The 22,261-nt window shown below is 48.3% G+C and overlaps 1 protein-coding gene across 2 annotated transcripts in view; it reads left to right on the forward strand.

Annotated features, from left to right (window-relative positions):
* Window positions 1-22,261, forward strand: part of ELAC2 (elaC ribonuclease Z 2) — a 331,642-nt gene that overhangs the window by 110,552 nt on the left and 198,829 nt on the right. For both annotated transcript variants that reach the window (XM_085616773.1, XM_085616774.1), the window contains 3 exons: window positions 4,271-4,409; window positions 4,496-4,581; window positions 5,698-5,819. In XM_085616773.1, the coding sequence (XP_085472899.1) occupies window positions 4,271-4,409; window positions 4,496-4,581; window positions 5,698-5,819 (347 nt within the window). The remainder of the gene's footprint in view (window positions 1-4,270; window positions 4,410-4,495; window positions 4,582-5,697; window positions 5,820-22,261) is intronic.

The following is a 22,261-nucleotide window of genomic DNA, read 5'->3' on the forward strand; positions in this document are numbered from 1 at the left end:
CCCCCCCCCCCCTCCCCCCTCCCCACCCATCGCCCTCAAGACGACAACAGGTATGAGGAACTCCAAGTTGCTAGTGGCCTGGATAACTCGCCAGACACTGACATTATCTCTCCCACAAGACGGGTGACAAAGGAAACCACATCCTTTGCTATGGTCGTGCGGAGGGCAGTGGAAACCTTGGACTTGCAACTATCAGTCTAGCAAGCCAAAACTAAAATACTCACTGAAGTTATTCAGCTGGGCCAAACCAGAAATGAACCCCTTTTGCCCTTTAATGAGGCCTTGATAAATGTCCTTTTGGGGACCCGGGCCGAGGGCTTGAACCGCAGATGAGCTGACAAATTGCCCGTCATATCGGGCTGCCCCTGGGGACCCAGACTTTTTGAGGCAGCATCCTTCCACAGATCTGGTGGTGCACGGGGGGAACGGGCATCTAGTTTGCAGCCTTCGCCCACGGAGGAGTTTCAACCCCCCCCCCCCCCCACCCCCCCTCCCCCACGACGCCCTACGGAGGAGAGTGTGGCCTTTGTCCGGGCCATTTCCACCGCCACTGGCATTTTGCAGATGGGCAATCCGGTTGCCCCACTCCCTACGGACCACTTATTAGAGGTTCTCCACCAGGGCTCTGGTGGAGGGGAGCTGCTTCTCCCATTTGAAGCGTCGCTCCATAACTCTCTTCTGGGGGCGCCCTGCCACGAGGGATACAGTGCCTCAACCGCTCCTTCACCACCACTGTCCTGCTCCGCACGATCCAGTTTACCTTTTTGCCCACCCCTCGGCCCAGGGCCCTGTCCTGCAGGCTGCTTTTCCTTCCCTGCCTTCAGTGCTGCTCTCGCCATCACAGGAGGCTCGGTGGCTGGACTCCTGGGGGCATAACATTTTCACCTCCACTAGTGTTGCTCTGCGTGCACTCAACAGACTGTGTGTTGGCCAGGGCTACTTCCAATCTGTGGGATTCCGGGAAGTACCTTCTGTCTCGCGCCTCCCAAGAGGGTGCCCGCGCTGATCTGCGGCATCATGTGTGGGATGGTCGGAAGTTAGCTTCATTCATTTTCCGTTCGGCCTTGGACATCTGATTCCATCGGCGTGCCATGGTGAGTTCTGTGGCCTTCCACCTCCATGCTTGGCTGCGGGATGGTGCCTTTACAGAGAATGTTCGGGAGCGTCTTGTGGATTTACCTTTTGCTGGAACGGTGTTTCACACCCACGCAGATTCTGCTATTCAGAGACTCCTTGCGGGGCTCCGTCCCCCTCCCCCTCCGTAAGCTCGGCCCCCCGGCACTTTATGGGAGGCATTGTCCCTCCTTTCTCTTTGGGGCCTTATGTTTCGGTTGGCACGTTGTGTGTTGTGTGCGGCTTTGAACGCCTTGAGGGTCTTTCAGCTGGCTCCTCTCTTCTTTTGACTGCTGGTTCAGCCCTTCAGCTTGTGGTGTGTGTTTTTTGCTGTTAAGTGCAGCTGTATGGGTCCTCAGATTGGACCCTTTGTGCCTTTTTTGGCTGATCAGTAAGCAGTCTGTGGTGTTTTCCACAGGTCTTTTCAGTACATGACCTCTGCTGCAGGTTTCCCTAAGAGGTGTTTCCCTGTTTTTTGTTCAGGGACGATTCATACCCTAGGTGGCGTATTTGTTGGCTATTGTATAGCCCTGTCTTAAGCTAGGTGGGTGTGGATACCTTCTCAGGTTCCTCGCGTTTTCCTGGCGTCGCAGTATACCGCTTGGTGGGGGTCTCTCTCTTTCTCTCTTTTTCTTCTGCCTTTGCGCAGCTTGTGCTGCTCCACGTTTTGTCTAGCCGGCTCAGTATCCGGCGGTGTTTCTATCCTTCTTCTATAGGGTTCCTTCCCTCTTCGTCTCTGGATCATCGGGCTGACCTTTGTCATGTTGATTACAGCATCGTGTCTTGGTGTTTCCACCTAGTTCTCCGCCGTTTCGGCTGGGGCCTGTTTGTCGTGGCCTTGTTCTAAGCTGCTGCTTCATAGTATTTGCCAGCTATCTGCTGCGCGCGCCTGGTAGTTTTGGTCCCCCCTCCGTGGGCCTCGCCGTGTCAGCGTGTGCTCCTGTCCCTTGTTTGTTTGGAGCTTTGCGCGTCTGTGTCTTCTTTCTCACGTCTGCGCTTCTAGACTGTGGAACCGTTCCGATCTTATTCCCTACTTCGGGATAGACACCCATACAGCTGTGCCCTTCGCTGTGTGTGTATGTTCTCCTGGGGCAGGCTCTGCCTCCGTTCCTTCTCTTTTCCCTGACTTGAGGGTGGTTATTTTCTTCCTCTGCTACTCGCGGGGTGCCTTCTGCCCCTCCGGGTTTTTTGGCAGACGCCCTTTGCTCCTCGGGTAGGCTTGTGGTATCCTGGCCTTCCCTTCTCCTTATTCTTGCTACTTCTGCTTGGTGGGGGCTGGGCCGTCCTTCCTGTCCCCATGACACATCCCCTGTTGGGGCCCTATGTTCTTTCAAGCTGGTGAGGTTCTCTCGCAGACCCTCCTCCCCTCTGGGTATGGATAGGTTATCTTTTCTACGTTAAGGAATCTGCGACTAGTAGTCTCTATCAGATGTACAAGTTACTTACCTTCGGTAACGATGTATCTGGTAGAGACGATTCTAGCCGCAGATTCCTTCACGAACCACCCTTCCTCCCCGGTCTGCAAGGACCCTTCAGCTGGTCTTCCCTCCGGGTGGCTTTGTCTTCTGCGGGTGCCCTTTTTCACTTCCTCCCTGGCAGGATGCTTTGTTCTTTTTATTTGTTCCACTCCTTCCTTTCCGGTAATTGGACGGTAGGTTAATGTGTACTTCTGCATACCTACACCCTGGTTTCCAGAGTGGGGCCCACTCCTAATCTTCTCCCTTTTCATTGCTTGAGGTTTCTGACTCCCCTGCAGTCCTCTGGGTTGGGGTATTTTGGCTGTGCCTCAGCCCTTTAGCTCTTTACAGGGGATACAACACTCCTTCAAGGTGTCGTCTTAGGGTGATTTCGTTTCTCTTCTGTTCTGGCCTTGTTGCCCTTCGCTGTTATAGACTGTTGTTGCAGACTTTGTCATCTGCCACGATGTTTTTCACTTTTTTTTTTTTTTTTTTTTTTTGCCTCCAGGGAGGATATCGCCTTCGCTTTGTAGGGTTGCTTCTCAAAGCAGTGCTCTGCTCCTTCCTTTCCATAACTTTCAGTAACGCTGCTCCCTTTTTGTTTCTGTTTTTTTTCGCACACTGTTCCCATACTCTCACAGTTTTGTTTGGGATGGCTCCGTGTTGTGGCGCGGAAAAATTCTCCAAGGAAAACTGACGTCAGCGCGCCGGGGCGGGACATATGTGACCTCGCTGACGTCACGTCCGCGGCTGACGTCAGGGCGAGGTCGCGTGGTACTGCCCCCTGGCGAACAGAGATGCTGTGGCAAAGGTTTCCGGATCCAGTCCCACGTCTGAGGATATTTCTACGTTAAGGAATCTGCGGCTAGAATCGTCTCTACCAGATACATCGTTACCAAAGGTAAGTAACTTGTACTTTATGGTGGAACTGCAAGTGTGCATGACTAACCTCACAGCGACATGTAACGTTGCCTGAAATGGTATTGTGGTAGTTTTGGGGAGGCATTCTAAAACTGCAATCCAGAAGCCCTCTTTTTATCTAGAATACACAATATAGATCTCTATAGCATGTTATGGATTGTTCAAGGAATTTACATGGTGATTGACATTATATATTTTTTTGAAACTTTGGAGATTTAGCATCATGTTGTGACAGAAGTGAAGACTTTTCTCAAATCCTGCAACTCTAGATGTATGGAAAATTTTGATCCTTAGTTGGTAACTCGAACATTATTAGTTTTCATTGCGCTAGACTTAAGATACATACTGTCAGCGATTGAATTTTAGGTATGCAGTTGTGAAGACTCCCCAGATCTTTTGCCCTAGCTCTCACACCAGGATTCTCTTTTGCCTACTAGTTATGATTGAAACGGTTTGGGTACTCTACTGTTTGGCTCACAGGACACTGCACAAGAAGTTAAATCCAGATCATGCAGCGCTATCAACAGCTGTTGTCTAGTTCTGGAAATTTAATTTTTTGGGGTTGGTGCAGCAATGGAGGCTCACAGCCTTTAAAGATTAAGATTAATGGCGGGCAAGTGTGATTGCAAAGAGACCCTTGTTACACAAGTCTTTCACAAGTGTACTAACAAACTATGTAAGTAAAGAAGCTGTTGTTGTGATGGGAAATACTGTAAGGACAGTGAGGTGCATGTGTAGTTCATTTGCTGTTAACATGTATTTCTTATTTCTTTTTCAAGGTTTGGACCAACAACGGAGCACTTGATTCTTAATGAAAATTCTTCCACAGTACATAACCTCCGTAGTGACAAAATTCAAACTCAGTTGAATTTAATTCACCCAGAAATTTTCCCTCGGCTAAGTAGAAACCAGAAAAAGGTAGGTAAGTGGGTCTGTTCAAGCATGGTCACGCTATAGCCACATTAAGAGTAGCATTTGAATGCAGTCTTTCTTAAAATTTTCAGGAAGAAAATGCATCCCTAAGTGTGCCTACTGTCCGAGGGGAATGTCTCCTTAAGTATCAACTAAGACCGAAACGTGAATGGCAAAGGTTCGTGTCGATTACAAGTTTCCTCAAATGGCCACATAGATTAACCCTGAGTATGGTTAATCTGAGTATGGTTAATCTTCCAGTGAGATCTAGTTATTGTTTATGCTAACATGCTTGTATTTGTGCAATACAAATGTACCATTAATGTGAATTTTAGCTGAATAAGATGTATAGCCAAGCAGTAATATTGATATGCAAAATGTCCCATACCTAAATCAGCCCTAGCAAGCTGTTATTTCAGTTATAAAGAATATGGTAGGAGTCGTCTTAAGTGATAGTGTAGCATAAATAGTTCCCTAAAAATCTGTTTTAAGAGTAAGGCAGTACATGATGCACTATTGTCCTTGGATTAGTCACTGCAAATCCACTATGGGTGTAGGGACTCTGCAGTCCACCAAAACAAGTTCACCCCATGCATCAGTTCTGAAGACGTTTTTGAAACTTCTTGACTAAGGATGAGATATAAAGAATAACTTGCTGGCTATATTTCAGGCATAGATTGCAAGATTATACTTAAGTAATTTTGTAGAGGGACTGGGATGCTAAATGCTTTACCTTATATTATATGTTAGGTGCTAGCCTCCCAATAATTAATAGCTCTCAAAGCATGCCAGTCTCATGACATTCAGCCACTGAGAGAGAAAATGTCTGTGTATGTTGGACATTTTAAAGAGGTTTTTGACAGTCACATATAAAGTGACACCATTAAGTATTTTTTGTGTCATGGAGCCACACACCAAAATACCTGTAATATGAATGTGTTCTTATGTAATGAATTGGTCCCAAGCCATTTGAACAAAATTTAAAGAATTGTAAACTATAGTAAAAAAATGTGTGCTATTCAGAAATGTATGTAGCCCTTCATTGTGAAATCATTTTCCTTTGCTAGCATGTCAGATGTGCAGCATAGGTTTCTGAAGATCACACGCTGTGCACTCATTTGTCATTTCATGCTGGGTTCAGAATACTGCGTCATGCTTTTCGTTAATTACGCTGCATATGCTTCCTTCTATACGGTCACACTTCATAGGCAAACACTAGTCCTTGTAAATAATTTACATTAAACACCACCTCTTAAGCTGTGCGTAATTGTGACACAAATGTTTTTATTTTAAGAGATGCTGTTATCAGCTCTACTTCTGCTGATTTTATAAAGGAAGCAATGGAAATACCCCATTTTGAGGAAAGAGTGAAGGAATGTAACCAGAGCCTGGAAGCGCATCCTGTGGCGACGGGAGGTAACTTTCATACATTTTCTAATCCAGAGATTATTTCTTTGAAGACCACTAAGGAGCTAGCTCATACCATCTTGTAATTTTGTTATGAGTCCTTCCCCTAATTTCCAAGGTTTCAGAGCTTCAGCTCACAACATATTGATACATAAGCTTTAATTTAGTGTAATAACAATCCACTAACAATCCACTAAAATACCTATCAGCTGTAAAATGTTTTTCACAGTAAATATGTAATATTTAGTTCGAGGCATGTGGGCTGCTGAATTCATATCTGTGCATAGATCGCCGCGGATAGGTGACTCCTCCCCTGGACTACAGTGCGCATGGGCATCCTCTCCATCCTCAGATTGTTTTTTTCCGCCATTGGGTTCGGATGTGCTTATCTTGACTCAAGTTAGGAAAAACTTTTTACAGGCCAAAAGGCCTTTAGTTCGCGTCGGTACTGTTCCCGATCGGTATCGATAGTTATTTGTTAGTTTACTAACTTCCAGAAACCAACTTTTTCGCATCATACCCGACCATCGACCCGACATCGACGATGGAATCGAGGACGCCCTTCAAGCGGTGCCCTGTATGCAATGCGAAATATCCCCATGTCGACGTCCACCCGGTGTGCAACAAATGCCTTTCACCGGATCACGACGAGTCCACATGTATGGCCTGTGCCCGATTCCGATCCAAGAAGACTCTCCGGAATCGTCGAGCAGCGAGGCTCGAAGCGCAGCAAGCGGCACCGGCCCCGACTGACATCTTCAACGCCGAGGACGAAGATGTGCAAGACGTGGAGAACCTACCCTCCAGCCCCGCTTCCGAACACGACTCCGGATCGGAAGACGTCGAAGAACAACTCTTCCACAGAGACTAAGCCGACACCGAGGTAGGAGACTACAATGAGGCCTTGGGGGCCGAAGAGAGTAGCTCCGGTGACGAGCAAGGCCTACCCGAACAGACTTTGGATATCCCAGTGCGTCAGTCTGTGGCTCCGGTCGAGGGATCGCCTTCGGGCCTTACCCAAGACCTATCCCGCATCCATTCGGCCCCGCCCTCTGGCCCGGCCTCGGACATTAAGCGGCAGCCTATATTACCCAAAACGGCTGGTTTCCCTTCATCGAAACCGAAAACGAAAGCCGTCTCGGTTCAACAGAAACCGAAACTGAAAGTCACACTGGTCGGATCGAAGCCCACCACGCCTTCGACGCCAACCAAACCCGTCGGCACCGACCGCACCAAACGGGACTTCGGTGCCGAGCTTGCAGCAGCCGACGCACGGAAAAAGACCATCGGTACCGCCAAGCCGCCTCGGCTCCCGGCACCGAAACAATCGGCTCCGACCACAAAGGTCAAAATGGCTGCTGGATCTCACACCACTTCCAAAACAGCACCAAAGGCACAATCATCGACGCCGTCGACAGCTACTACCTCTCCTCGACTCGATGACCCCGTGGCACCGAAGACGTCCACGCCTGCCTCAACGGAACCGGTCGGCGCCAAAGAACCGTCGGCGTTCCAGGTGCGGCAAGTTTTAGCATCCTTGCAACGCATCAAAGATAAGGCAGCCCTCCAGGACACATCAAGCTCTGAGCCAAAAAAGGCTCAAAAAGCTTCTCCGGCACCGGCCAACATCACTTTTGGCCTGCCACCATCCACGGCGCCAAAACTATTCGAAATCAGAACACGTGTCACCCACACCAGGATCACACCTGCAGAACACTCTCCTACGGAGACGTCGCCTTCACACATCATCGATGCCGCAACAGGCAGAATGATGCTTCACAAGAGGAGGATAACTTCTGAGCCAGCTTTGGACTCCTACCGGATCCCACTAAAGAAAAAGCTGCCAGTGGATTCGGAACCACTTCTTTACGAGCCTCTCCATGCCTCTTACCAAGATCCACAGTCCTTCTCTCCGACACACTCCGACACAGACGTTTTGGAGGACTACATGGGTGACCACCTCCCCTACCCCGGAGAGATGGACCCTCAAGGCCAACAGGACCCTGACCAAGCTTGGGATGACCCTGTAGACTCGGGTGCACCTATGGATACACAGGACCCGCAACTCTATGGAGCAAAAACGTCTCCCACAGAGGACACTGCCGCATTCAACGCCCTCATTGAACATGCTGCGGCCAATCATGGTGTTCAACTCCACTCTGACACCATCGAGGACGATTTTCTCATGGACACTTTCGCATCCTCAGAAAAACATGTTAAAACTCTACCTATGTTGAAAGGTGTCCTCAAACCAGCAAAGGACATTTTTCAAAGAACCCACCAGGGCCAGAGTAATAAACCCCAGAATCGACAAAAAATATAGGTCAGCGCCTGGGGATCCTACCTATATTAGAGGACAGTTGCCTCTAGATTCCATAGTAGTCGCGAATGCTCGTAAACGGGCGCACTCGCAGACGACTGGGGATGCCCCTCCCCCGGACAAAGAGTCCAAGGTGTTAGAGACCTCCGGCAAACGGGTTGCGGCTCAAGCAGCTAACATATGGCGTATTGCCAATACTCAAGCGCTCCTGGCTCGCTACGACCGAGCGCATTATGACACACTAGAAACATTACTACAACATCTCCCTGACCAATACAAAGAGGGAGCAGAGATCCTCATCAGAGAGGGACAACTCCTCACAAACGCATCCATCAAGTGTGCACTGGATGCTGCAGATACAGCTGCCAGAGCCATAAACACTAGCGTCATGTTACGACGACACGCCTGGTTACGAATCTCCGGATTCAAACCTGAGGTGCAAAATAACATCCTCAACCAGCCGGTCAACCCAGACTACTTATTCGGGCCAGAGGTTGACACCACACTAGAAAAAATAAAACAGGACACAGACACTGCAAAGTCCATGGGGGCTCTCCAAACGCAGACCTTTCGGAGTGGCTCCTTTCGTCGCCCCGGTAATAGAGGAGCAGGTAGAGGACAGGGGTCACAGCAAACCTACAACAAGGGCAACACCCAAAGTACCTACGATAAAAACACCAGGGGTGGATATCGTGGTTCAAGCACAAAGGGCAGAGGACGCGGATACGGCAATACCAGATCCTCTCCCAAGAACAAACAGTGACGCTCTCTCCCTTCCTCCCGACCATACATCACCTGTCGGGGGAAGGTTGCAAAAGTTCCTGGACACGTGGAACTCCATCACCACGGACAGGTGGGTCAAAGATATTATCAAACACGGTGACTGCCTAGAATTAACCTCTACTCCACCCACAATACCCCCAAAACACCGTCCTATGTCCTCAGAGCACTTAGCGCTATTACAGCAGGAAGTGCTAAGCATGATGCAAAAAGGCGCAATAGAGGTCGTACCCGTCCACGAGCAAGGTACAGGGGTGTACTCCCTGTACTTTTTAATACCAAAAAAGGACGGGTCACTCAGATCTATACTAGACCTGAGACCCCTCAACCGCTATATTCTTTCGGAGCATTTCCACATGCTCACCCTGCAACAAGTCCTCCCACTGCTCAAACAGGGAGACTTCCTGGCCACAGTAGACCTCAAAGATGCGTATTTCCACATACCCATTCACCCATCACACAGGAAATATCTCAGGTTCACTATTCAAGGGCAGCACTACCAATTCAAGGTTCTTCCCTTCGGCGTCACAACAGCACCCAGAGTTTTCACAAAGTGCCTAGCTACTGTGGCGGCACATCTACGGAGGCAGCACATACACGTCTACCCTTACCTGGACGACTGGCTTGTTCAAGCAAAGTCAGCCCAGCAATGTGCCAGCCACATGTCCCGCACCATTCACCTCCTTCACAGTCTGGGGTTCTCACTAAATTACCCAAAATCACATCTCCAACCCGCACACGTACAACAGTACCTAGGTGCGACCATAGACACTCTGGCGGCCACAGCTCAGCCAAATTTAGTGAGAATCAACAGCATGCAAATGCTGATTTCCAAGTTCAAACCACAACACTCCCTTCCCGCGCGAGTGTTCATGCAGTTGATAGGCATGATGGCCTCCTGCATTTTCATAGTCCCACACGCGAGACTACATATGCGCCCGCTTCAGGAGTGCTTAGCACGTCAATGGAACCAGGCTCACGGACAACTAAAAGACCTAGTGTTGGTGAGCGGTCGGGCATACAACTCTCTGCATTGGTGGAATCCACAAAACCTTTGCAAGGGCCGACCGTTCCAAGAGCCTGTTCCACAGATAATACTGACAGCGGACGCGTCTCTCCAGGGATGGGGAGCTCATGTACTCGACTACACAGTGCAGGGACTATGGACAACACAACAAAAGATGCACATCAACCTTCTAGAACTGATGGCAATCTTCCTGGCTATGAAAGCATTCAAAGTACACTTGTGCAACAAAGTCGTGTTGATCCGGACGGACAACCTGACCGCCATGTACTACATACAGAAGCAGGGAGGAACACACTCTCCACAGTTGTCTCATCTGGCTCAGAGCATGTGGAAGTGGGCCATTCAGAGGAACATGTTCCTCATGGCGGAACACCTCGCCGGCAAGGACAACCAGATGGCGGATCTGCTCAGCAGACACAGCCACCAGATGCACGCGTGGGAGTTACACCCATCAGTACTCCAACCGTACTTCCAGAAATGGGGTCATCCAGAGATAGACCTATTCGCCACAAGCGAAAACGCAAAATGCCAAAGCTTTGCCGCCAGGTTCCCACATCCACAGTCGCAGGGCAATGCGATATGGATGAACTGGTCCGGCAGATTTGCGTACGCTTTTCCCCCAGCACCGTTGATACCGCTGGTGGCTCGCAAACTCAGACAACACTCACTGACGCTCGTCCTGGTTGCTCCAACGTGGGCACGCCAGCCATGGTACACCACTTTTCTCGAACTTTCCGTGGTGCCGCATCAAAGGCTGCGGATCAAACCCGCGCATTTGACGCAGAACCATGGAGAGATTCAGCACCCAGATCCGCAACAGCTGAACCTGGCAATCTGGCTCCTGAAGTCCTAGAGTTTGGCTACCTAAACCTGCCACCTGACTGTATGGACATCATTAAGGAAGCTAGAAGACCCACTACCAGAGCTTGCTATGCAGCCAAATGGAAAAGATTCGTCATATATTGCAATAATAATGACATTAACCCGCTAGACGCATCCATCCAAAACATAATTTGTTACCTCTTACACCTATACCGATGCAACCTGGCGTACACCTCGATACGTGTCCATTTGACCGCAATATCGGCCTATCTCCAGAACAGGCAGCACCTCTCTTTATTCAGAGTGCCTGCCATCAAAGCATTCTTGGAAGGACTCAAACGAGTAATTCCTCCAAGCCACCCACCGGCTCCGATGTGGAACCTCAACTTGGTCCTCACACGCCTGATGGGTCCACCCTTTGAACCTCTACATTCATGCGAGATTCAATTCCTTACCTGGAAAGTAGCTTTCCTAGTAGCGATCACTTCTTTAAGAAGAGTTAGTGAACTCCAGGCACTAACCGTTCAAGAGCCATTTATACAGGTTCACGCCAACAGGGTCGTACTACGTACCAACCCCAAATTCATGCCCAAGGTGATATCGCAGTTCCACATGAATCAAACTATTGAACTGACAGTTTTCTTTCACAACCCACAAACTGTCGCAGAAAGAGCACTCCATACACTAGATGTGAAGAGAGCCCTCATGTACTATATCGACAGGACTAAGATCTTTAGGAAGAGTAAACAACTTTTCGTTGCCTTTGCCCCACACCACAAAGGTAACGCTATCTCCAAAGCAGGTATAGCCAGATGGATCGTTAAATGTATTCAAATTTGCTATCAAAAGGCTAAACGCACATTAACGATTCCCCCACGATCCCACTCAACACGCAAGTTAGGGGCCTCCATGGCTTTCCTGGGAAACATCCCTTTGCATGATATATGTAGAGCAGCCACCTGGTCCACTACACACACATTTACCAAACACTATTGTGTAGATGTGCAATCAAAACAGCAGGCAGCTGTAGGACAGGCTGTTCTCAAAACTCTTTTTCAGACCGCTGCAGCTGGCACTGGTAGCCGCCGCTAATAGGAGGTACTGCTATGTATTCTATGCACAGATATGAATTCAGCAGCCCACATGCCTCGAACTGAATATGCTACTTACCAGTATGCATCTGTTCTTGGCATGTAGGGCTGCTGACATTCATATCGCCCTCCCTCCTCCCCGGCGCCTGTAGCAGCTGCAGCTCTCAGAATTACTGTAAGCATGGTCATCACTTTCTGTATCTACTCCATCACTGCCACAATGGCGAAAAACAATCTGAGGATGGAGAGGATGCCCATGTGCACTGTAGTCCAGGGGAGGAGTCACCTATCCGCGGCGATCTATGCACAGATATGAATGTCAGCAGCCCTACATGCCAAGAACAGATGCATACTGGTAAGTAGCATATTCAATACTAAACGTGCCCATATCCATGATCATTGGGTTGCCACAATAACCGACGAAGACCTCCTGTATCGTGTATAAGCTTTGCCACAAGCCAAAAAGTGCTCCATAGGCAGCCTTTTTAGTGGAAATACACAAATTAGGCCAACTAAATACTGTACTCGGGTACAAGCATGTGGAACAGCCCCTCTCTCTGTAGGTACCTGAAAACTGTTTTTTAGGTCCAGCTTCGATCGACCTGTTATCTGTTTTGTGGTGTTTGACAAACCCACTGATTGCCTTTGGTTACTATCTGTTTCATTCAGAAATTCTAGCTTGTTATTGGTGCACTTGTGTGTATGCCCCTCTATTGCTGCTTCATTCAGTCCCTGGTGATTTCGCTCGGAGAATCTTTTGTTTAGCCATTACATTCTACAGCGTGTGATCGCCCCTCTTCTTTTTCTTTCAATTGCCCTGTCAAATACGGCTTTCTTTAAATGCATCTTGCCGTATTTACATTTTGTTTTTGGACGACGCGAAGCAGGCGGCGTGTTAATCAAATACATCGCCATTGTTCCCACTCCCTCCACCATCCCTCCTCCATTAATGTCCTTTGTGTGCCCTGTGTTTTTTCTGCGGGACACAGTGTCCACTTTAAAAAAAATATATTTTCAAATTTGGGCAGCCCTCTCAATCTATGCCTCTGCAGCACACACGGTGCTACGTAAACTCTGGTTGCAGTCAGTGCTCCTACTCAATATCTGCTATCGTCACTTCCAGGGTCACAGCCGGCCATGGACGAAGGGGAGGAGGAAGGATTTGTAAACTTCCCTGGGACGTGGGTGACCTAAGCAGTCCCAATATAATAGCTCTACTCAAGTTTCTTACATTTATTCCCCCATCCTCCTGGCCGAAGGCTCGTCTTGTACTACCCCTGCGCCGTGGCCTCCCACACGCACTATGGTTCGTTAGATGTTGTCACAAACAAGATCTAATGAGGGCTGCACACATCAACCCGAAGAGCAAACTAAGCATTCTTTAATTAAGTATTCACAGGAAGAAGTTGTCCTTTATTTTATCTGGTAGCCTCTATATAACATCCTTTTTGATTTATACTTCGGTGCTAGCTTTTAATATGCAAGTGCCACATCTATGGTTTACTTGTTATGTTTGTGCAAAAAGTAAAGTGCCAATAGTTGCAAAGTGTGAACTTCGGGGAGGCAGAGACGGGTTTGCAATCTAAATATTGGACTTTGCCTCTTGATTTAAGGGTATTTAGTGGCTAAGAACGTAACCGAAAATGTCTTTGAGTCAAAACTGCCACAGTGCTTTTGCCGATGCATTACTCTCCAGAGCAATACGTGAGGTTCCAGATACGGGCAGATGCCTCATTTTTAATTCACTCACTGGCAAAGTCTATAGATCTGGCTTTAATGCATGCAAATTGTATTTCAGCATTCATGGGTTACCATATTAAAGCTAGACTTTCTTGCTTTACCACTCCTTGTTTACATAGTCTGTACATGATATTGTATACCAGAAGTTTAATTGTAGGGGCTGCTCGGATAATAGTCAGCAACAATGTGTTTTGTGAATATGCCTGTGAGAAAAATCTTCTTATTAATTGAGTCATACAGTAGAAGCATAAGATTGACCCTTGGGTATACACCTATTTCGAGGAGTTCCTTAATGACGTGCATCTGCTTCAACTTACAAGGTCCCTAAAAACATTTATAGTCAAAACAGTCACAAGAACTAAAGATCTACTTAGCCCAGAGACAGGGCTCTTGACTCTCTAGCAAGCCATTGCATAGCCAAGTGTAGTGTCTACTCACATCAGAGGCATTCAAAAAGGTAAAGTTACAGCGAAAATGAATTTGGAAATAACATGGAAGGCCTGCATACTTTAAAATTTGAGGGTATGAGCAAAACCGAATTCGACATGTGAAATGGATTTAAACTTCCATGTAAAATAAAGTGAGCCTTCCATTCGTTTTAATAGTTTCCCCAAGTTAAAGTATATCTATTTTTTTACTTCTTGTATGCTAGGCAGCCTAGAGCTTCGTTGCACCCAACGATGTCGAGAAACTAGGGAAGGAGCATATTTGTACTACTGACCAGGATTTGAAAACCACTCTTAAGGCAAAAAGCACTAGCCTCCCAAACTAGGACAAGCGTAGTCCTTCTTTCTTCACTTCCCCTTCTTACCCCAGTGGAAAAGCATTAAATCTAGAGCAATAAGGCCGTTTCTAACTAGCCCCTTCCTCCCCAGTGTGTTTTTGTTCATTCCTCTCCTCTTCCCTCCCTCCCCTCCAGAAGCTGTACATTGGCACCATATGGTACTAATGTGGATATTAAGAAAACTGACGTGTATAGAGTCGTAACTAGGTGGTCCTCTCTTTTTTTCTTGATTTAGCAAGTAGTAGCAATCTCCTCTCAACTAATCTCGCTTTCTGGTCCGCGCACCTAACATGAATATGCTCCCCTCAATACACCCTTTGCCGACTACCCTAATCCACTGATTTCATTGCACTGGTGTCTGCACCTCCGTCTACTTTGCCGAATTATGACACGAAGAAAGATCAGGCCAGGTGGCACTGCCAGGCCTGTCGGGCTCCGAAGTCCATTCAGATGGAACAAAATAATGTCCATATAACTGCTGCACCGAACCATGGCTCCATTGATGGTTTAGTTTTGCGTAGCCGACCTAGTGTCGGAAGGGCATATGCTGCTTATGACGTTTGTTAGGTTCCTTGAATTTGAATTGGCGTCTTATTTAATTTGTTAACTGACTGTTTGGGTTTGTATTTATATTGCTTTTACTGTCCTTGTGTAGAGAAATAATAATCACTATTATTTTCAGGCCAAGGAAAGACGGCACAAGCTGTCTCATTGCAAATGACCAGTTGTAAGCTAACCACGAATTGATAATGGACTTAAACCCCACCCATTGGTTAGCTTTGTCACTTATTTGCTTGCTCTCTTTTCAATGGCTTGCCTCACTCTCTAGCTCACAACCTCACAACTTCACTCTCTATCTCACTACCTCACTTTCACTCTCTCTTTCACTACCTCTCTCTCTATCTCACTACATCACAACATCACTCTATGCTTATATATCACTACCTCACAACATCCCTCTCCCTCACTACCTCACTCTCTATGTACCTCACTCTCTCTCACGACCTCACTCTCTATTTCAATACCTCACTCTCTCTCTATCTCACTACCTCACTCTCTCTCTGCTAATGCAATAGGTATCACATATGCAAAAAAAAAGCTAATGCCAATAGAAATGACTGCCATTTATTTAGGGATACAAAAATGATAAAAAAAATAATGAGCAATACCAATAGCTCTACCTATAATATTGCCGAGACCATTGCATTGTAAATGCTTGTTTTATTGTTTTTTTTTTATACTTGCACTGTAATAGAATATTTGTTGAATTGGCAGTCACATTGGAATGCATTTTGCTGCTGTGTTCAACTTCAGATCTTGACATTCAAGTACTTTTTAATTAATTATGTCTTTGCACTAATATGAAGAGATTTATAATTGCACATAACGTGTCCACCTGGCGCAGGATTGAATAAGATACAGTGGTGAGATCAGACCAATAAAGCAAAGTTCCTATGAGTCAAACAACAAGCCTAATGGCTGGCAAAGCTGGAGTGGCCCATTGCCAAGGCCATACGTCTCACAAGAAGTATTATACCTTTAAACCTCCTCGGTCTAACTATATTCAGGTACACAAGGTGGATGCTGCATTTGCCACCACACACGTGGATGCTGAACACGTGGCCACTAAATTGAACTGCAATGTACTGTCTTGCGTAACAATCATTTACCGATCACCATTTGGTGTCCTTAGGAACATGTTAATCTACTTAATCGATAGTGTTCCTTATGTAACTTATAAAAATGTTTTGAGCTTAATGATTACACTATCTTGGCAAAGCCAAACCAGCCTTCCAGTCAACAGAGGTCGATGCATTTAGTTCCATTAAATAGGGTAACCGCAAGAAAGTTATTGTCAAGGCAAAACTTGTCAGCAGGACTTATAGACAGTCGCGGCCGCCACAACATGAAGGTGGAAGGGGAGGAGTACAGGTGGGCAGGGGCGGGAGTAAAAATTATACATTTAAAAAATGTACCTTCCCCCCCCTGCAGCCTTAGACGCTGATGGAGGCCTCCGAGCTCTTCCAGCAGTCTCTGGGAAGGCCGAGTCCACCCAGCCAATCAAGACTGTTCTTCTTGGGAGAGCAGCGTCTGGACTGGTCTAAGCGGCCTGCTCTGCTGCCCAGACAGTCTGTTAGCCCGAGGCATTTTTCCAACCCGGCTGCCAACAGCAGGGTTGGCGAAATAGAAGCGAGTATCCATGTCCGATCGGCCAAAAACAAACTGCCACCTCTAAGTGCCCCCACCTGCCCGTCATAGCACGACCCGGCCCTCCATGCATTTCAAATCTAGTCAAAGAAAAAAAAACCGACACTGTTTCATTATCACTCCGTTTCTCTTCAACTGGCTCTGAGTGGGGCGACTCTCCTCCACCATTGCGGAGGAGCTGCCCCTGCGTATAGACAAGAAGAAAATAGGTTGTGAAGTGCTACATGTTCATTGCAGGCTATCTCTTGAAGCACTACTCATTGTCACTATAAAACATAGTTTTATTTTGGAAAAAATGACAATGTTTGCAAATGTCCACAGTGGAGGAATTACTATCTTTAAAGAGACAAAGCTAAAATCAACAGGACAGCACACTAAAGTGTAAAACCTAGTCATTGCTTTCCTTAATTAAGCAAAGGTTTTGCAGTTGCTGTTGCCAGTGTCTTTTCATTAGACATCCTTGTTGCAATATGTTATCTTGTAAAAAAAAAAATCTATTTATATTAAGTTTTCACATTGTCATGAATTGTACAAGCATTCAGACTTTTTGCATTTTGTAGTTGCATATTACAGAGATCTCCTGTGGATGCGTCGACAGTATTACCAAAATTTACAAGTGACTGGACATTTAGTGCACAACTACTACGTGCACAGCATAACATCTCTTGCAAATGACAAACTGTGACTTTGGTTATTGGTTAATGCAAATTTTCAGAATTGTCCAGGTGTGCGTCAGTGGTGTGGTTGCATAGTACCTAATATTTTACTAACTATGGAGGCGGTATATAAAGAAACGGTGACAAATTAAAATATAAGGGGGTGTGTATCTTAACAGAACTGGCTCCTGGTTCCCTCAGATGATACTTCTATTATGAATGATGTTGTTGGTAGGTGTTTTGGCAATAGATTATAAGATGTAGTGGATCCGGTTATGGGTGTACGCGTTTTGTTACTGTTATTCTGTTCTTCTCTTTGTGTCCGCTGCTGCTTGTATTAGTTTGGTTTGGGGACAGCGTGCTGGTATTGTGAATGTGTGTTAATGCAGCCAGTATTGCGTCCCAGCTGGTAGCGAGAGGGACCTTACGGATACCTAAACTGTGTTCACAGTGGAGTGCGACACTCACCGCTTTGGCCTATGTGAGCAGCGATCTTCTCCACGCTGTTATGTGAGGGGGGGGGGGGGGGTGTCAGGTGCTTTCCACTTCTTGGTGATCAGCCTTTTTGCCACTGCCATCCCCAAGTCTAAGAACCTGGAGGTTACTAGGTTGCTGCGGTTTGTACGGTGTAGAGGCAAGATGTATGTGTGCCATTTAGCTGGGAGGACACTGTACATTGAGACAGTGTGTCTACCACTGCTGTCCAGTATTCAGGCAGGGCATCCCCATAGCATATCCAGTAGGTTCGCATCAGTAAGTTAACATCTGGGACATGCGGCCTCTGCTGGTTGATCTTTGCAGGTGTGAGGTATGCTCTGTGTGTGATGTAAAATTAAATTTGACGTATGTAGGAAAGTGGCTCTGTATGTTCAAGGCATGTGGGCTGCTGAATTCATATCTGTGCATAGATCGCCGCCTAGTGTTGGGTCCGGATGTTTGCACGTTGTTGTCCTGGAAGAGTCTTCGAAGTATCCTGAGATAGGTGACTCCTCCCCAGGACTACAGTGCGCATGGGCATCCTCTCCATCCTCAGATTGTTTTTTTCCGCCATTGGGTTCGGATGTGCTTATCTTGACTCAAGTTAGGAAAATTAGTTTTAGGCCAAAAGGCCTTTAGTTTTCGATGGTACTGTTCCCGATCGGTATCGACAGTTTACAGGCTTGTTTAGCGAATTTAACAACTTTTCGGATCTTTTAAATCCGACCATCGACCGAACTTCGACGATGGAATCGAGGACCCCATTCAAGCGGTGTCCTGTTTGCCACGCCAAATACCCCCATATCGACGTCCACCCGGTGTGTAACAAATGCCTCTCACCGGATCATGACGAATCGAAATGCATGGCCTGTGCCCGATTCCGATCCAAGAAGACTGTACGGAATCGACGAGCCGCGTGACTGGAAGCGCAGCAAGCGGCCCCGGCCCCGGCCCCGGCCCCGGCCCCGACCCCGACCCCGACCAACATCTTCAGCACCGCGGACGAAGAAGTCGAAAGCGTGGAAAATACACCCTCCAGCCCCACTTCCGAACACGGTTCCCGATCGGAAGACGTCGAAGAGCTTTTTCACAGGGAAGAAGCCGACGATGAGGTAGGAGACTACGACGAGGCCTTAGGGGCCGAAGAAGGTAGCTCCGGTGAGGAGCAAGGCCTACCCGTCCAAATGGAGGATATCCCAGTGAGTCAGTCGACGGCTCCGGTCGAGGGATCGCCTTCGGGCCTTACCCAAGACCAATCCCGCAGTTCCTCGGCCCCGCCCTCTGGCCCGGCCACGGACGTTCAGCGAGAGCCATTGTTACCTAAAAAGACTGGTTTCCCTACCACGAAACCGAAACCAATCATCGCACCGGTTCAACAGAAACCGAAAGTGAAACTGGCACTGGTCGGCTCGAGGACCACCACACCTTCGACGCCAGCCAAACCCGTCGGCTCCGACCGCACCAAAAGGGACTTCGGTGCCGAACTCGCTGCAGCCGATGTCGGCGCCGACCCAAAAAGAAAATCCATCGGTACCGTGAAAGCGCCAAGGCCCCCGGCACCGAAGCAATCGGCACCAGCCATCAAGGTGAAAATGGCCACTGCATCGCTATCCACCTCGAAGGCACCTACTAAGGTACATTCATCGACGCCGTCGACGGCTACTACCCCTCCTCGGCTCGATGACCCGGTGACTTCGAAGAAGTCCACACCTGCCTCGACGGAACCTCTCGGCGCCAAAGAACCGTCGGCGTTCCAGGTGCAACAAGTGGCAGCGTCCTTGCAACGCATCAGGGGAAAGGCAGCCCTCCAGATCTCGTCGGGCTCCGAACCGAAACGGGCACAGAAGGCACCTTCGGCACCGGCCAACATCACCTTTGGTTTGCCGCCATCCACGGCGCCGAAGATGTTCGAAATCAGAACCCGCGTTACCCAGACAAGGTCCCCATCTACCGAACACTCGACTACTGGGACATCGCCGTCCCACTTCATCGACGCCGACACCGGCAGGTTTATGCTCTGAAAGCGGAAGATCACTTCAGGGCACGCTTTGGACTCTTATAGGATCCCGCTAAAACAAAAAATGCCGGCGGAATCGGAACCAGTTCTTTATGAACGCATCCACACCTCTTACACAGATCCATCATTCTCTCCAACGCACTCCGACACGGATGCAGTGGAGGACTACATGGGTGACGACGCCACATACCCCGAAGACATGGACCCTGAGGGCCAGCAAGACCCTGATCAGGTCTGGGATGACCCCGTAGAGCCAGGTGCCGCTCTGGATACACAGGACACACCACTTTATGGCGCAAAAACGTCCCCCACAGAGGACACTGCTGCATTCAACGCCCTCATTGAACGGGCCGCAGCCAATCATGGAACTCCACTCCGACACTATCGAGGATGATTTCTTGGTGGACACTTTCGCATCCTCCGAGGACTGTAAAAACTCTGCCCATGTTAAAAGGTGTCCTCAAGCCAGCAAAGGACATTTTCAAAGAGACCACCAGGGCACGGGTAATAAACCCCAGGATCGAGAAAAAATACAAACCCGCACCTGGGGACCCCACGTACATTAGGAGCCAATTGCCTCTGGACTCCATTGTGGTTGCCAATGCTCGCAAACGGGCACACTCGCAGACAACTGGTGAGGCTCCTCCCCCGGACAAAGAGTCCAAGGTTCTAGAGACCTCCGGCAAACGGATTGCAGCCCAGGCAGCAAACATATGGCGCATCGCCAATACACAGGCCCTCCTTGCTCGCTACGACCGCTCACACTATGACACGCTAGAGTCCCTACTCCAACACCTACCAGACGAGTACAAAGAGGCAGCGGAGCTCCTCATCAGGGAGGGACAACTGCTCACAAACGCATCCATCAAGTGTGCACTAGATGCTGCAGACACTGCTGCAAGGGCAATAAACACCAGCGTCATGCTACGACGACACGCCTGGTTACGAATCTCCGGATTCAAACCTGAGGTCCAAAATAACATCCTCAATCAACCGGTCAACCCCGACTACTTATTTGGACCGGAGGTTGACGCCACCTTAGAAAAGATAAAAAAAGACACGGACACTGCGAAGTCAATGGGGGCTCTGCAAACGCAGACATTTCGTAGTGGCTCCTTTCGTCGCCCCGGAAATAGAGGTGCAGGTAGAGGACAGGGGGCACAGCAAACCTACAATAAAGGGGGCACACAGAGTTCCTACGATAAAAACACCCGAGGTGGATATCGTGGCTCCAGCACCAAGGGCAGAGGACGCGGTTACGGCAATACCAGGTCCTCCCCTAAGAACAAACAGTGACGCCCTCTCCCTTCCCCCCCGACCACATAACACCTGTCGGGGGGAGACTTCAGCGGTTCCTGTCCACGTGGAATTCAATCACCACAGACAGGTGGGTCAAAGATGTTATCCAACACGGTTACTGTCTCGAATTAACCTCCACTCCACCCACCATACCGCCAAGGCACCGTCCTATGTCCTCAGAGCACTTAGCGTTATTACAGCAGGAAGCGCTAAGTATGCTGCAAAAAGGCGCAATAGAGGTCGTGCCCGTACACCAGCAGGGAACAGGGGTGTACTCTCTGTACTTCTTAATACCAAAAAAGGACGGGTCACTCAGACCTATCCTAGACCTGAGACCCCTCAACCAATACATTCTCTCAGAGCATTTTCACATGCTCACCCTGCAGCAGGTTCTCCCGCTCCTCAGACAGGGGGATTTCCTAGCCACGCTAGACCTCAAAGATGCGTATTTCCACATACCCATACACCCATCACAAGGAAAATATCTCCGGTTCACCATTCAGGGTCAGCACTATCAATTCAAAGTCCTACCCTTCGGAGTGACAACAGCACCCAGAGTTTTCACAAAGTGCCTAGCTACCGTGGCTGCACATCTACGGAGGCAACACGTTCATGTCTACCCTTACCTGGACGAATGGCTTGTTCAGGCAAAGTCAGCCCAGCAATGTGCCCACATGTCCCGCACCATACAGCTTCTTCACAGTCTGGGATTCTCACTAAATTACCCAAAATCACATCTCCAACCCGCACACGTACAACAGTACCTAGGTGCGACCATAGACACTCTGGCAGCCACAGCTCAGCCACATTTAGTGAGGATCAACAGCATGCAAATGCTGATTTCCAAATTCAAACCCCAACACTCCCTTCCTGCGCGAGTGTTCATGCAGTTGATAGGCATGATGGCCTCCTGCATTTTCATAGTCCCACACGCGAGACTACATATGCGCCCGCTTCAGGAGTGCTTAGCACGTCAATGGAATCAGGCTCACGGGCAATTAAAAGACCTAGTGTTGGTGAGCGGTCGGGCATACAACTCTCTGCATTGGTGGAATCCACAAAACCTTTGCAAGGGCCGACCGTTCCAAGAGCCTGTTCCACAAATAATACTGACAGCGGACGCGTCTCTCCAGGGATGGGGAGCTCATGTACTCAATTACACAGTGCAGGGACTATGGACAACACAACAAAAGAAGATGCACATCAACCTTCTGGAACTGTTGGCAATCT

The sequence above is a fragment of the Triturus cristatus genome, chromosome 7 (assembly GCF_964204655.1).
Source record: "Triturus cristatus chromosome 7, aTriCri1.1, whole genome shotgun sequence".
Classification (NCBI taxonomy): Eukaryota; Metazoa; Chordata; class Amphibia; order Caudata; family Salamandridae; genus Triturus; species Triturus cristatus.